This window comes from Orussus abietinus, unplaced genomic scaffold (genome assembly GCF_000612105.2).
Source record: "Orussus abietinus isolate OABI.00-Male unplaced genomic scaffold, Oabi_2.0 scaffold494, whole genome shotgun sequence".
Lineage (NCBI taxonomy): Eukaryota > Metazoa > Arthropoda > Insecta > Hymenoptera > Orussidae > Orussus > Orussus abietinus.
Window position 1 is genome coordinate 43,617 of NW_019394658.1, and position 16,159 is coordinate 59,775.

Sequence of the window (16,159 nt, forward strand, 5' to 3'; positions counted from 1 at the left end):
CTCGAGCGATCTCGACGTGTTAGGGTGGACGATAGGAATGATGCATAAAAATAGAAAATGGCACCACTCGCTACGTTTATTAGACGATTAACGAACGAGATTCAGGACTCGAAAAAATTCAGCAAACATCGAGAAACTACCCGCAAGACGGAACCAGGATCCCTGAAAATGTTCATTTAATTATTCCACGGTAAACAATGAAGGCGGAATGATTTAATGTATTTTCCTTTTCAATAAAAAATGTAATAATCTGATATTTAGCGACACTCGAGCGATTCCGACGTGTTGGGGTGGACGATAGGAATGATGCATCAAAATAGAAAATGGCACCACTCGCTACGTTTATTAGACGATTAACGAACGAGATTCAGGACTCGAAAAAATTCAGAAAACATCGAAAAACTACCCACAAGACGGAACCAGGATCCCTGAAAATGTTCATTTAATTATTCCATGGTAAAGAATGAAGGCGGAATGATTTAATGTATTTTCCTTTTCAATAAAAAATGTAATAATTAGATATTTAGCGACACTCGAGCGATCTCGACGTGTTGGGGTGGACGATAGGAATGATGCATAAAAATAAAAAATGGTACCACTCGCTACGTTTATTAGACGATTAAGGTGAAGTGAAACACGTCGAGGAACTTGATCGACGTAGATAAAGAAGATTTTTCTAAATGCCTCTGTTGCCGACGTTCATTTTTCTATTGATAGCTGGGTCGAATTATATCGCGTATTGTACCAAATGGCATACTCCACCTATCGTTTTTGTACAATAATTATAAAGAAATCGAAGTAAAACTTCAGAAATCCTCTGGATTCATGCTTTCTGGAGCCTTAATTGATTGCAGAGGGACCCCCTGCGCCATCTGTGATTTACAGGTCAATTAAATTTTCACTCCGAGACCTCGTAATACCATCGTTTTAGCATAGAAGCGCATAAAACACTTTTTTTGCCTTTATTCCGTTCAAATGCGAGTTTATCGACTACCAGAATGTTCTTAATTGACATAAAATTGTTCTGACCCTTTCGATTCTCATATCAGAGCCTTCGATAATTGTATATTGATCGAAATATGAGAGCTCGACGCCATTTTGGTTCTGGTCTAGACTGAGTTAAAAAATTTTTTTCAAAAATCCAAATTTTGAATGTGTCAGGGCAATTCTTTGATGATCGGGGTGACGTGTCAAAGTTTCGGACAGTTTGGTCTAATACCCTTAAAAAAAAGTATTGTATTCGAATCGACTGATTTAATGTATTTTCCTGTTCAATAGAAAATGTAATAATCTGACATTTAGCGACACTCAAGCGATCTCGATGTGTAGGGGTGGTCGCTAGGAATGATGCATAAAAATAGAAAATGGCACCACTCGCTGCGTTTCTTAGACGATTAAAAACAGCCTCGAAGAGTCTCTGTGCGCGTTCAAAGACTCGAACGACGATTCGGGTCTATATTAGGACGGTGGGGCGAGATTTCGCACTTTTGTCTCGACGAATCCGATTCACTGAGGACGAGCACTCTATGAATCGAACGTAATTTTCCTCTTGTTTACTCCTCTACCTACCGGGAAGGCTACTCTTGACAGCGTTTCGTCATTACGCCTCTCGGTCATACTTCGCACCTTGACAGTGAATCACTGAAAGATTTACTGGTAATCCGATTTCTCTAGAAATGTTCAACCAGTTCACGGGATTTTCGGCGTGAATTCTTGAAGCGTTAAATATATCAGAATTTCTACGTTTCATAAGATTGATTTTCGGGGCTTGAAATGGTCTCCGACTCGTCGATGAAATCCGTCAGTGACTCCTTTCGAGGATATTTCCCCGGCAGGTTGAGTCGCTTTAATAATCCATCGCAGATGCTGAAACACGGAGGGATACTTAAATGGAACACGTATGAGAAGGGTGGAGGGTAAATCGTACAACAGGGTTTTAGCTACCCTAGTAGCATAGAATAATTTCTAAATATTTATTCCAATCTTCGCTACATATCTCAAGCGACAGATTTTTCAAGATGGCTCGTAGATTTCATTTGAAGATATATAAAATATTTCTTGAAAATCTCAATGACACATTTAGNAAATATGTAGAAAATATAGGAGAAATATTTTGTGCTACTAGGGTATACCTCGACAGTTCCGCGTTCTCTTGATTTCTTCGATCCAGCTGTTCGGATAATGAACGGGCATTCATTTCAGCTTCATTCACAGCTGCTCGTAACTTGGAGCCCTCCAGGGAATATTTCCTCTCGATGAGGTCCAACTGGGCGTTCGCACTAAAATCGCATTTTCTCGTGATACGATAGAGATGAAAGAAAAAAAAAATGTTTTAATTTAATCTCTTAACCAATCGGACTAACTAATTCAATCTCTCGATGGCGTGCTCTTTTAACTCGAGGAACTGATTGTGCTTCTGCCTGATGCATTCTTGATGTTCGGTTAGGCTTTGTTTCAGAATGCCGATATTTTTCTGCAGCACCTGAATGGTACTCTTCGCTCTCTCGTACTTCCTGTAATTTCGGATTTATGCGATTAATTCAATAAACTCCGCGATTACCCTAGTAAGATAGAATAATTTCTAAATGCTTCTTTGCAATCTTTGCTAAATATCTCAAGCGACAGATTTCTTAAGAGTTCTTGTAGATTTCCTTCGAAGACATTTGANAACGTTTTGCAAACATTTCAAATGTCTGCTAAATATTTACAAAATGTACGATATTCGTTAAATATATAGAAAATATAGGAGAAATATTTTGTGCTACTAGGGTAGCATTTCAGGGTTCGCGATTAATCTGCCACTTTTTACTCGTGCACGTCGTTAAAAGATATCTCTAGGTTGCCCAGGTGTTTCGAGATGACTTCGAGGTGTTCCTGCAGACTTCTGCACTCTTCCTCTCTGTTCTCTTTCTCTGACTTCAAGATCTCGATCTCCTTGTTCCTCTCGGAGAGCCATTCGTTGGTCCTTTTCTCGTATTCCTTCATAAGTGTCCTGGAACGGTATGAAGAACGATGAACGGTTCATCCCCACTGAACACCAAACCTAACAGTTACGTAACTTAAGGTGAAGTGAAACATCCTTCAAATCAGTCGATTCGAATACAATACTTTTTTTTAATGGTATTAGACCAAACTGTCACCTTAAGGTGAAGTGAAACACGTCGAGGAACTTGATCGACGTCGATAAAGGAGATTTTTCTAAATGCCTACGTTGCCGACGTTCGTTTTTCTATTGACAGCTGGATCGAATTGTATTGCGTATTGTACAAAATGGCATACTCCACCTGTCGTTTTCGTACAATAATTGTAAAGAAATCGAAGTAAAACTCCAGAAATCCTCTGGATTCATGCCTTCTGGGCCCTAATTGACTGCGGAGGGACCCTCTGCGCCATCTGTGATTTCCATGTCAATTAAATTTTCACTCCGAGACCTCGTATTACCATCGTTTCGGCATAGAAGCGCATACAACACTTTTTTTGCCTTTATCCCGTTCAAATGCGAGTTTATCGACTACCAGAGTGTTCTAAATTGTCGTAAAATTGTCCTGACCCTTTCGATTCTCATATCAGAGCCTTCGATAATCGTATATTGATCAAAATATGAGAACTCGACGCCATTTTGGTTCTGATCTGGACTGAGTTAAAACATTTTTTTAATAGCCTAATACCCTTAAAAAAAAAAGTGTTGTATTCGAATCGATTGATTTGAAGGGGGTTTCACTTCACCTTAAAACTAGCAAATAACATAACATTTGTTACAATGCAGTAACTTAACAGTTATGTAACATGGGGCTAACAGGTTACATAATATTTGTTTCTATCATATCTATATAAATGTGGCATAACTTTGTTACTCTTATCTTACATTATGTTACTGTCCTGATATTACTGTATATATGCAGCACATATTTGCAACAAAACGGAACTACATCGGTGCTAACTATCATCTATTTTATTACATCATTGTCATTGTCATACGTCATCGTCAAATGTCATAAGATTAATACATGTCATATTTTGTTTACTACTTGTATGAAAAAATGTGATTTTAATTCGCACGCGCATACACATTATCAGTAATTCTTTGATAGTCTAATGAAATCATTGTTTTCATTTAAAATCAGATAGTTTATCATTCGCATAATTTCATTTACAGTCTGATTTGTTATATAATACCTAACTATTGCCAAGTGCCACGAAATAATACAAAATAAAACATTGCATTATTTTTTTTCTTATTAAATGTTTGAAAAATTAATATTAATTTAAGGTAACTGAACTTATAACATTAATATAACATGTTACCTTATTGAGTGGGAAATAATAACAAACATCTAACTTCCATGTTACTTTTATGCTACATAAACGTTAGTTTCGATAATGTAACATTTACCTAACAGTTATATTAGAGTGTTCTGTGGGTCGATGCCATAATTATGAATAATATTAACTATGAAAATCTCACATTTGGTGGTTCCTCCCTTCGATTTCCTTGGACAATTTCGCCTCCAATTCGACTATTCGTTGCGCCATTTCTCGCCCGTGTACCTTGCAATATCCACACTTGTCCCTTCCAAAGGACTCCTAATTGTTCAGTCCAAAGTCAGAATATCATTCTCACCGTTCGAGTCCACTTTGACTTTTCCTTGTATTTAACTATCTAGAGAAACGAACGATCGTTCATCCCAGCTGCTACGAGTCCATTTACTCCCCAGGAAAATTAGTGCCTTTAATCACCACGACTTCCCACAACTCGAGTAATCGTTCCCCTCGTAATACCTTAATTAGGAGTCTAATAAACCCGTGGATCTCTAAGCGAATGAAAAATTGCCAAGAATCGCCCTCGTCTTTGAAACCACATCCATACCTTGAAATCTCCGGATCGGTTATCGAAATCGTTAAAAATTCCCAGATCGTGAAATATTTCATCAGGCGTCAGAGCCGATGGACCATTCCCCGGAGTGCCCGATGTCGTTGACATCTTCCCTAAAAGCTATAACAATCTTTTCAAAATAATCCCGTCAAAAATTCTCAACTTGGTTGACAACTAATAAAATAAACGACACTCGATGAATCTGCAATCGGGGAATATTTCATACGCGACTACGATCGAGATTTATCGACGTCGAGAAATATTGTTTATAAAATGCGAATCGCGAAACTGCATCGATTGCATTACCTGCAATTGCACTACCGCAGTCTGGACCATCGCGAGAAAATGCCATTTAATGCGTAGGTCCTTTAAAAGCGTAAACAATAATATTATTCAAATACGCGTCTGTCAATGTTACATGTACAACAGTGGAAACTAAAAATTACACGTGTAAAGGTTCGTGTAAAAGTGACCATCGCAGTTGTAAAATTTAAAAGCGAGGACCCTATCGAAAATAATAAAATATACCGCAGCATCAGTACTTCTTACGAGCAAAAACTGCACGTGGACCTATTAGCAGATACTACCAAAGCGTTGCTAATAAACGACACTCGATGAATCCGCAATCGGGGAATATTTCTCCCGCAACTGCGGTTGAGATTTATCGACGTCGAGAAATATTGTTTATAAAATGCGAATCGCAAAACTGCATCAACTGCATTACCTGCAACTGCACTACGCAGTCTAGACCATCACGAGAAAATGCCATTTAATGCGTAGGCCCTTTAAAAGCGTAAACAATAATATTATTCAAATACGAATTTCAAATACGCATCTGTCAATGTTACATGTACAACAGTGGAAACTAAAAATTACACATGTAGAGGTTCGTGTAAAAGTGACCATCACAGTTGTAAAATTTAAAAGCAAGTATTCTATCAAAAATAATAAAATATACCGCAGCACTAGTACTTCTTACGAGCAAAAACTGCACGTGGACCTATTAACAGATACTACCAAAGCGTGGCTAATAAACGACACTCGATGAATCTGAAATCGGGGAATATTTCATACGCGACTACGGTCGAGATTTATCGACGTCGAGAAATATTGTTTATAAAATGCGAATCGCGAAACTGCATCGATTGCATTACCTGCAATTGCACTACCGCAGTCTAAACCATCACGAGAAAATGCAATTTAATGCGTAGGTCCTTTAAAAGCGTAAACAATAATATTATTCAAATACGCATCTGTCAATATTACATGTACAACGGTGGAAACTAAAAATTACACATGTAAAGGTTCATGTAAAAGTGACCATCACAGTTGTAAAATTTAAAAGCGAGGACCCTATCGAAAATAATAAAATATACCGCAGTACCAGTACTTCTTACGAGCAAAAACTGCACGTGGACCTATTAGCAGTTACTACCAAAGCGTGGCTAATAAACGACACTCGATGAATCCGCAATCGGGGAATATTTCATACGCGACTACGGTCGAGATTTATCGACGTCGAGAAATATTGTTTATAAAATGCGTACCGCGAAATTGGATCAACTGCAATACCTGCAACTGCACTACGCAGTCTAGACCATCACGAGAAAATACCATTTAATGCGTAGATCCTTTAAAAGAGTAAACAATAATATTATTCAAATACGCATCTGTCAATGTTACATGTACAACAGTGGAAACTAAAAATTACACGTGTAAAGGTTCGTGTAAGAGTGACCATCACAGTTGTAAAATTTAAAAGCGAGGACCCTATCAAAAATAATAAAATATACCGCAGCACCAGTACTTCTTACAAGCAAAAACTGCACGTGGACCTATTAGCAGATACTACCAAAGCGTGGCTAATAAACGACACTCGATGAATCCGCAATCGGGGAATATTTCTCCCGCAACTGCGGTCGATTTATCGACGTCGAGAAATATTGTTTATAAAATGCGTACCGCGAAACTGCATCGACTGCAATACCTGCAACTGCACTACGCGGTCTAGACCATCACGAGAAAATGCCATTTAATGCGTAGGCTCTTTAAAAGCGTAAACAATATTATTCAAAATAACATTATTCAAAAACGAATTTCTTGGAGGCTGGTTCGATCGCACGTGGACCTATTAGCAGATACTACCAAAGCGTGGCTAATAAACGACACTCTATAAATCCGCAATCGGGGAATATTTCATACGCGACTACGGTCGAGATTTATCGACGTCGAGAAATATTGTTTATAAAATGCGAACCGCGAAACTGCATCAACTGCATTACCTGCAACTGCACTACGCGGTCTAGACCATCACGAGGAAATGCCATTTGTTGCGTAGGTCCTTTAAAAGCGTAAACAATAATATTATTCAAATACGAATTTCCCGGAGGCTGGTTCGATCGCACGTGGACCTATTGGCAGATACTACCAAAGCGTGGCTAATAAACGACACTCGATGAATCTGCAATCGAGGAATATTTGATACGCGACTACGGTCGAGATTTATCGACGTCGAGAAATATTGTTTATAAAATGCGTACCGTGAAATTGGATCAACTGCATTACCTGCAACTGCACTACGCGGTCTAGACCATCACGAGGAAATACCATTTGATGCGTGGGCCCTTTAAAAGCGTAAACAATAATATTATTTTTCGGATTACGAACGAATTTCCCGGAGGCTGGATCCATCCCACGTGGACCTATTAGTAGATACTACCAAAGCGTGGCGTAGAATAATCGTACGATCTTGTTTACGAGTCAATGCAAACGTCGTTTCAGTGCAATCTATAAAAGAACCAGAACGGGCCGAGTATTCCTCAGTAAACTGGCGAGCTCGTAACCGAGAACAGTGGCTGAAGTATAAATAAATATACAGTACGAAAATCCACCTCAGTGTCCTGAAATCAAATGAACGATCCCTTAATAAAATGGAACCCTAAACTCGTACATATAAATCTCCAAGAACAGTTCCCTCGCTTAATTTTAAGCGAATAAGGACGTGCCGAAAGGTGTTCGCTGAATTAAACCGCGAGAGTGAATTCCCATCGTAAAAAGCGACTAAGGACGTGCCGAAAGGTGTTCGCGAAATTAAATCGCAAGAGTGCCATTCCCATCGTACATACAGATTATCGAAATCAACCGAACGATCACTTGACGCTGAATAAAATGGAATCCTAAACTTGTACATATAAATCTCCAAGTACAGTTCCTTGGTTTAATTTTAACGCGAATAATAATACACGCCGAAAGGTGTTCGCGAAATTAAATCGCAAGAGTGAATTCCCATCGTGAATACAGATTAATATAGCGTTCCGTTATCAAGAGTGCTATCTAGCCTTCGAGTATCTACCTTAAAGTATTTATTCGAGGCTCGGTTGATACTAGCTTAACCGGAGTATATAATAGTATATGCCAGTCAGTGATTCGCTCTGACATTGTTGGAAGTGTGCGAAGTCTAAATTTAAAGCTTCCTCCACACCGGGCCTGCTTCATTCGCTAATAGGCAGAGATCGTTCGAGTCTCTTGGCAGAAGAAATCTCGGAATACAGAGGTATATACTCGGTGTCTGATATAGTAGGAGTAATCAAAGGCTGGGCAATCGTCATCCTCCGAAATAAGGCATCATGTCGCTGAGTAAACGCGTGAGACACTGTCGCAGGTGCATTCCGCTTTCGAGGTGAGTAAGCCCTGCGGATTGCGTTGTTTTAACACTAGGTTTACGGGCGTTTTATATATACCTGTTTCTACGAGCATCCGTCAAATTGACGGGTAAACGAAAACACGCATTTTCTTTAAAAAAATCGATTTATTCAAATTAAGTCTGAATTAAACAACACTAGGCTTTACGTTTAAATGAATGATTAATAAGTAAAAAGTCCTTTTTTAAAAATTATCACGGAAATGATTGGAATGCTCGTCCTCTCATCCTCGGAGTCAGAACTAGAAAGAATGCGCATCCTTTTCTTGCTACGACACCCTTTCAAGAAGTTTTCCTCTTCACTATCCGAACATCCTTCTATCTTTCCACTTTCAGTGCAAACTTTCACTCTCATCTTCGCCTTACACTCTCTGCAACGAAGCAAATATATATGGATTGTTTATGAAATTAGCTAGTCCGTCAATTTGACGGGTTTCGTAGAGATAGGTATACTACATACAGATTTTAATAATTAGAAGGCTTAGGAAAAAATAATTGCGTGTTCAAATTCTTTGGATGAAATGATTAATTTACTATACAAAAATGGTTAAAATTAATGCTATGGTTTTTTCGGTATTTCTTTTCGAAGTTTGAATTCCGTCAAATTGACGGGTCCCGTAAACCTAGTGTTAANAATAATTTAGAAATTTGTTAAACTATTGAAAGGTTGATAATTGGACTATTGAACTACTGAACTATTGAAAGGTTGATAAAAAAATATTTTCCAACTTCTTTCCAATATGCCATGAATATATTATTTGCTGTCTGGGGAGCGACTAGATCCATCCCCTTCCAAGCGGCGATCAGCTGATTTTGACAGCTGCCCTTTCCGATCTCGCGGGGCACCTTTTCTCCTTATCCGGAATTCTTAAAATAAATTCCAAAATGGATGAAATTTGATTTCTGCTCTTGTATATTTTTTACCAGCTGCTAAGTTAGATAATTATGACGCTTTTTCCGAGTAGGAAATAATTTAGAAATTTGTTAAACTATTGAAAGGTTGAAATGTGGCTCAGACCGAGTCCCAGTCAGTTGATTTTGACAGGTGATGCAACTTCTGGGTTTTTAATCGATCTAATTTTCGATGAGTTTCGACGATTCTGCGAAACTTTTGTACGGCTTGTTGCGGGTTTATTATCGCGGTTTCGTGGTATTTAAGTTTCTAGAAAGGACGCAAATATACAGACTTTATATATAGTTATATGTGATCGATTAAGCGATCTAGAGCAATCTAGAGTGCGCTCCGACTCTGTGACGTTCTGATACGAAATTAAGTTTCGTTCCATACAAATTTCTTTCCTTGCTTGGACAATGCTCGGTTTTGTCAGGACATTTGATTGGGTCGTTGGAGAGAGTTGCTTTCGGCTTGTAGGACTTGTTCGTTACTGAATTTGGTTTGTTATTGGAGCAGGAGAGGTTTTGCGTTGGTAGGTTAGGTTATGTCGAATAATGAACCTAATTGTGAGTACATGTCTGTTATTTGTTGATCAGACTGAAAAAGTAACTAATGTTGTGTTGATTTGTTGCAGGCATTTCACGGAAAGCACCGAAAACAGACTTCCTGTTAGAAATGCAGGAACCGTGGCAGAGAAAATGTCGAGTCCGATGAACGGTATGCAGGGAGTGAAAATGTCGATGCAGAATCAGTGGAAATTCTTGACTCAATTGAGGGATTATTTGAATAAGTTTGGATATGACAAGAACCTTCAGTTTGTAGCATCTAAGGAATGGGTGGAATTCTTGCAAAAGGTCGCATATACCCAAGTGGACGGTATTAGAAAGTTTTCATTAGCCAATGTTATTAAGAGCAAAGAACAAAGTATCGCTCAAGATTCGGTTGCACTAAAACAGAGAAAGGAAGAGGTTCAAAATATCATAGAGACATCAAAAGTATTGGAGCCAGAAGAAGCTAAGCAGGTAACTATTTTTCTATAATTAATACCAAGCTAAACATTTGTGTTCACGATTTTTTCAATAAACATTTACCTTGATTTTATTTTAGGAAGCATTTGTGGAAGAAAATGTACCCGTCGCAAGACCGATTACAAAAGAACAGAGTTATACGTTACCACAAGTACTAAGCGATCTAATTCCGAAATTGAACATAAAGAGTAAAGCCACTTTGTCGTCGACACCTAAATGGAAGTCTAACATTCACAGTACCATCTCCAAACATAGCATTGCTTCAAGGACGCGACATGTTTTGAACAGTATTAAAACGGCAGAATCCAATGCATCAAAATGGAGGAGGATAGAAGACCTTTTGTTGCATATCGAACAGTATCCAGAAGCGAGGCATCATGCGATCAAGGAGGGCGCAATTAGTATCTTGTTGAGAATTCGTCAGACTACAAAAGAGGAACAAATCAAAGGTAAATTTTTAATTGTAGTGCAGCTCAAGATAGGTGGCAAAGAGGACATTGAGTTTGTTTATCGCATTTAGTTACAAATAACTATTTCTTAATCTAGAATATTACTAAAGCTTTATTTTATAGGGTCCATCAGAGAGGCTCTCACGATACTAGGACACGTCGATCCATTGCCCGGGCAAGGTATCCGAATTTTATCCATCGATGGCGGTGGTGTACGAGGAGTTTTAGTTGTTGAGATGCTGAAGAAGATAGAAACATTAACTGGAAAAAGAATATATGAATGTTTTGATTATATATGCGGTGTGAGCACTGGAGCCATTCTTTCTGCAATCCTAGGTACTGTACTAACTTGTATTATTTGAAGTTGTAAAAGCCTTAGCTTTTATCATTTATCAACTAGTTCAAAAATATTGTTTTCACACAGCTGTATCTAAGGAAACTGATGATGGTAAAGATTGTATTAATTTGGATACATTTATTTACAAAGAAAAATAGGTCATATTCTTTAGAGTGAAATTTCTTCCAGGCGGTGATAAGAGAAAAACCTTGGATGAGCTCTCAGAATTGTACAAAGAAATTGGTACAAAGATATTCACGCAGAGTCCAATTCGAGGTACTAGCAGCTTAGTATGGAGTCATGCATATTATGATACAGCATTATGGGAAGAATTGTTAAAGGAACAGCTGGGTGATAAAGACCTTATCAAAACTGCGAGGGATTCAAATTCTCCGAAGGTAAGCAGTTAATAATTATCAGGTCAAATAAATGAAGATAAAATCAGTCATTAATAAATAAATTTGTATACAGTTCTCTGTCATCTCAACTGTAGTTAATCATGCACGTGTCATGGCCTACGTCTTTAGAAATTACACTTTGCCGCATGGTATCGAGAGCCAATATATGGGATCATACAGACATAAATTATGGGAAGCTGTTAGAGCTTCCGCTGCTGCACCTAGTTACTTTGAAGAATACAAAAATGGAGAATTCCTTCACCAGGACGGAGGCAAGTATTTAATTAGCTATGTTACTAACGAACATATTTCTGAAAAGCTCTATATTGTAAATATATTATTTCAGGAATAATAGTGAATAATCCATGTGCTGTAGCGATTCACGAAGCCAAGCAACTATGGCCCAACAATCCTATTCAGTGTGTTGTATCATTCGGCACAGGAAGGGCTCCTTCGAACATCAGTGGAACCGATGAGATTGTGAAAGAAGTTCCCGTTCTTTCGAGTTGGAAGGAGAAATTCTTCAAAATTCTTGACAGCGCAACCGACACAGAAGGTATATCACTTTGACTATATATTAAATTTATATACATATACAACCATAATGCGAACTGAAATATTATGTTGTTGCAGCCGTTCATACGATGTTGAATGATCTTTTGCCAGACCATGTATACTTCAGATTTAATCCATACTTAACGGAGATGTTAACAATGGTCGAAATACGACCAGAAAAGATTAAGCAGCTGGAACAAGATGCCAGGATGTATATTCGCAGGAACGAGGAAAAGTTTCAAGACGCCGCAAAATCTCTCTTGAAAGAAAGAACTTTGTTACAGAAGGCAGCAGACTGGGCGAATCTGCAAAAGCAAATTTTTAATCTTTAAGTTTGATTTATTCCGTTGTTTAATCCTATTGCAAAAACAAATTGTATCACTAGATACTTTAATGCAGCATGGCTGCGAAACTTTAATTACTTTGCAGTCAATTTCATATATTTTGTACATAAATCATACTATAGAAAGTTCTTACGTTAGTAAAATATCTCGAAGGACATAGAAATATGTATGCAACATATTTTGTGAGAAATAAGAGTAGCATAGATTTTGCCATTCAATTTGCCAAAGGATAAAGTGAATATCTTTACTTAAAGATAGATCCTTCATTAAAATGTATCGATGTTTTAATTTTTATACCATTGTGTATATTTTCATATTAGTATTATACTGTACGAAATATGATGTATGAGATGTGAAGCTATTAATGTGATATGAGCAATGAGTACTTTTAAAGTTGTTTCCCTAGTGAATTCTTAATAGGTTCTGTGAAAAACATGTACCTGAAAATAATCTATATATATTTGATCTTACGAATAAATAAAATACTTTCTATTATTACACAACGAAAATACAATAGCATGTGATTATGGTCTTTTTTAGGATCCCTGTTATCGAATGAAAAGAAATCTATTAGTTAAATAAATCAATGAAATACTTGCAGTGCTTTTTTTCTCTTTCTACGAGGTTAACCTATATATGGAGTACCCTAAAGTATAACATAAAATATAGAACAGTTTAATGGTAAATATCATTTCCGTCCCAAACACGTTTGAAATTTGCCGCTACAACGGCATTTGAGTAACACGTGCGTCTCTTCTTTCTGTGTCTTTCCAGTTTCCGTTTCCGGTGAGTGCTGTAGCAGAAATTTCGTTCATAAACGATTCAAACTTCGAATCCATTTAATCGTAAATATCGAATACTTTCTTAAGTTGCAAAATAATCCTATGAAATTATAAAACCACAAATGTGTGCAATTATTTATATCTGAATCCCCAGAGAAGCAGTACTATTATTGTAGTCACATAACCTCAAAACCTAAAGCTAATCTTATAAGCTTATTGTTGACGTCTCGATAAAGGAATATTACATGCAATTTTGTCTTAATTTCAGAAACAAATAAAAAATGGCGAAGTCAAAGAATCACACGAATCACAATCAGAGTAAGTCTATGTACTATAAATTACTTTGATTCATACGGTTGTCATTTTGCATACTTTGTTTTGAAACTTTATTTGCCCTGATTTTAAGTAGTTTTTGTTGTCTTTTGCAGACAGGAAGGCCCACCGAAATGGGATTAAGAAGCCTAAGAGGTATCTACACGAATCCACTCTTGGTGTAAGTTTTAAATTGTTTCAGTAAATAGGATAATTTTTATCCGCAGAAATATAAAATATGTATATTTGTACCACCAATAAGATTTAGTAAAAGGTGATGATTATTAACATACATATATCTCATTTTTTTTAGATGGACCTGAAATTTCTACGTAATCAACGATTTGCCAAGAAACATAACCTTAAACCCAAGGCGCAGTTGAAGCGAGCAGCAGAACGAAAGGCTAAGAGGGAAGCCAAGAAATAGACTGTGCATACTTATGTTTTTAACTTAATAAATTGAAAAATCTTGTTCAGTTGTTTGACCAGCAAAGAACCTATCCTGCATTTTCCCTTAGTTCAATTAATTTTTTCAATGTTTTCATTTTAGCAGATATTTATTTGTTGTTTGTATACATAAAAATGTTGAATTATTTAAAAGTGAAATAATAGTAATGCAAGCCGAAATTGTCTATTGCATAATTTATTCACATTAGCCTAATAGATGTCAAAATTGTCAAGGGCAGGAGAAACATGGACGTATATATTCTTACGTCCATGGAAGGAAATTACCATTATACCAATATGGCTGCAAACGATACTCCAGAAAAATTCCCATCAGAGACTGCTTATATCAGCAATATCAATAGCTTGTCTATACCAAAATGTATTTTACTATTCAGTGGAAAGAGGAAATCAGGAAAAGACTACATCACAAATATCTTGCATGAAAGGTAATTATGGAATTGGTAATTTACCATGTAATTACGGTGTAAAATAAATAAATAAATTTTTTATGGTAGAATTGGATCTTCAGAGTGTACAATTATAAAAATCTCAGGCCCGATAAAAAGTCACTGGGCTAAAGCTGCAAATCTGGATTTTGATAAATTACTCGGAGATGGGGAGTACAAAGAGAAATATCGCTTAAAAATGGTTAAGTGGAGTGAAGAGGTTAGAAGGACGGATTATGGCTATTTCTGTCGAGCAGCAATTCAAATGTATAATGGTGACATGACACGTTAATAAGTATTTTAAATCAAGTACTTTCAGATATTGTTTACACGACTCATTTAGTACTCATGATTTAAAAAAATGGCAATAAAAATTAGAAGTATCTAATTTCTAACATCTGACGTTCTGTCTATTTCTAGAAAAAAAAATACCAATTTGGATTGTAAGCGATATTAGAAGAAAAACAGATATACAATGGTTTAATGAAAATTTTGGAGACAAATGTAAAACAATTCGCATCCACGCCAGTGAGAAAGTTAGACAAGAGCGTGGTTACGTCTTCACCCCAGGTATGAAAACTTTGACCCGTTAATAAATTTGAGCTCTGATACAAAACACGTACAATTTTGATTGCAGGTATAGACGATTCAGAGACTGAATGCGACCTGGATGACGTCAACAAATGGGATCTGGATATATTAAATGACGGGAGTGACACAGAAAATATTCTACAGAAAGTTTTACAATTAACTCAGGAAATGTAGCTAATTAAAGTAGGTAGGGATTATCGTTAACCTAATCATTCCATCGAATGAAATGTAGATTTCCATTTATGTCATAAGTTATACAATTTTGTACGTGATGTATAATTATTGTTCTTATAGCACAAAAAAAATATCACCTGAATATACAAAACGACTAGATGTTTCTGCTCGTTTTTTACTGCTATAGTCAGGGTTGGATAAGTATATGTCATGTAATATACATGGTTTTCTACATGTATATTACAACATATAATACATCCCTGGTTTTCTACGAGAGCGCAAAGTACATTACGCCCTTCTCTTTTTGAATAGAAAATAACAAATCCAATTAGAAATTTGATATTAAACAGGGTTAAGTCGAAAGAATTTAAACACAAACGCCAAATTAATTATTTCTTAACAATTTTTACGTGGTTATATGGCGCTAAAAGACGTTAACCACGCGAATACATATATCATACATCTGTCAAATCCGCCATATTGAAAACGTAAAATTCTAAACAATTTTGAATACAAACGCCAAAATAATTCATTGTTCATTAAAATATTCCCGTGTTTACATGTGTGCTAAAAGACGTTTATAACCTAGCAGAAGCCGTATGTCGTCCATCTGCATCATTCTTCATATTGGAAACGTAATTTTCTGGTTTTCTACGATATTCTCCGGTAAACTACTTTGTTACGTGATATCAGAGATGAGTTGGGAGATTGCTCACGGGCGATCGAACCGTGTGCTGCCCTCTGATTTCGTACGTTAGCTTATGCACTTGCCACTTGTTACAAATCTGGGCAGCCGGAGAACCGACTGAAAAAGTGAAGAACTCCTCA

The 16,159-nt window shown here is 36.9% G+C and overlaps 4 protein-coding genes across 9 annotated transcripts; 3 read left to right on the plus strand and 1 right to left on the minus strand.

Moving 5' to 3' along the window:
• Window positions 1-1,455: 1,455 nt before the first annotated feature.
• Window positions 1,456-6,456, minus strand: LOC105702649 (transforming acidic coiled-coil-containing protein 3). Of its 3 annotated transcripts, XM_023432958.1 has the most exons (7): window positions 6,421-6,456; window positions 4,868-4,993; window positions 4,466-4,584; window positions 2,810-2,992; window positions 2,364-2,513; window positions 2,133-2,279; window positions 1,456-1,866 (listed from the first exon to the last, which is right to left on the minus strand). In XM_023432958.1, the coding sequence occupies exons 2-7, from the start codon at window positions 4,979-4,981 to the stop codon at window positions 1,740-1,742; spliced, it is 840 nt and encodes a 279-aa protein (XP_023288726.1). In that variant the 5' UTR covers window positions 4,982-4,993; window positions 6,421-6,456; the 3' UTR covers window positions 1,456-1,739. The 3 variants fall into 3 exon arrangements, with proteins under 3 accessions (XP_023288726.1, XP_023288725.1, XP_023288727.1); XM_023432957.1 differs by lacking the exon at window positions 6,421-6,456 and having other exon boundaries at window positions 4,868-5,183; XM_023432959.1 differs by lacking the exon at window positions 6,421-6,456 and having other exon boundaries at window positions 4,466-4,660; window positions 4,868-4,956.
• A 1,231-nt stretch (window positions 6,457-7,687) lies between these two features.
• On the plus strand, window positions 7,688-13,095 carry LOC105702654 (calcium-independent phospholipase A2-gamma). 3 transcript variants are annotated; one of them, XM_012430372.2, is made up of 8 exons: window positions 7,688-8,552; window positions 10,103-10,490; window positions 10,576-10,945; window positions 11,069-11,281; window positions 11,472-11,680; window positions 11,754-11,952; window positions 12,027-12,236; window positions 12,314-13,095. In XM_012430372.2, the coding sequence occupies exons 1-8, from the start codon at window positions 8,500-8,502 to the stop codon at window positions 12,565-12,567; spliced, it is 1,896 nt and encodes a 631-aa protein (XP_012285795.1). In that variant the 5' UTR covers window positions 7,688-8,499; the 3' UTR covers window positions 12,568-13,095. The 3 variants fall into 3 exon arrangements, with proteins under 3 accessions (XP_012285795.1, XP_023288722.1, XP_023288723.1); XM_023432954.1 differs by lacking the exon at window positions 7,688-8,552 and adding an exon at window positions 9,229-10,034; XM_023432955.1 differs by lacking the exon at window positions 7,688-8,552 and adding an exon at window positions 9,229-10,000.
• Window positions 13,096-13,321: 226 nt separating this feature from the next.
• LOC105702657 (60S ribosomal protein L29) lies at window positions 13,322-14,149 on the plus strand. Of its 2 annotated transcripts, none has more exons than XM_023432956.1 (4): window positions 13,322-13,365; window positions 13,630-13,679; window positions 13,790-13,854; window positions 13,987-14,149. In XM_023432956.1, exons 2-4 carry the CDS (start codon window positions 13,643-13,645, stop codon window positions 14,098-14,100), a joined length of 216 nt encoding a protein of 71 aa, XP_023288724.1. In that variant the 5' UTR covers window positions 13,322-13,365; window positions 13,630-13,642; the 3' UTR covers window positions 14,101-14,149. The 2 variants fall into 2 exon arrangements, with proteins under 2 accessions (XP_023288724.1, XP_012285799.1); XM_012430376.2 differs by having other exon boundaries at window positions 13,334-13,424.
• A 111-nt stretch (window positions 14,150-14,260) lies between these two features.
• On the plus strand, window positions 14,261-15,490 carry LOC105702655 (phosphomevalonate kinase). Its single transcript, XM_012430375.2, has 4 exons — window positions 14,261-14,566; window positions 14,636-14,841; window positions 14,987-15,136; window positions 15,204-15,490. Exons 1-4 carry the CDS (start codon window positions 14,367-14,369, stop codon window positions 15,329-15,331), a joined length of 684 nt encoding a protein of 227 aa, XP_012285798.2. The 5' UTR covers window positions 14,261-14,366; the 3' UTR covers window positions 15,332-15,490.
• Window positions 15,491-16,159: the final 669 nt, after the last annotated feature.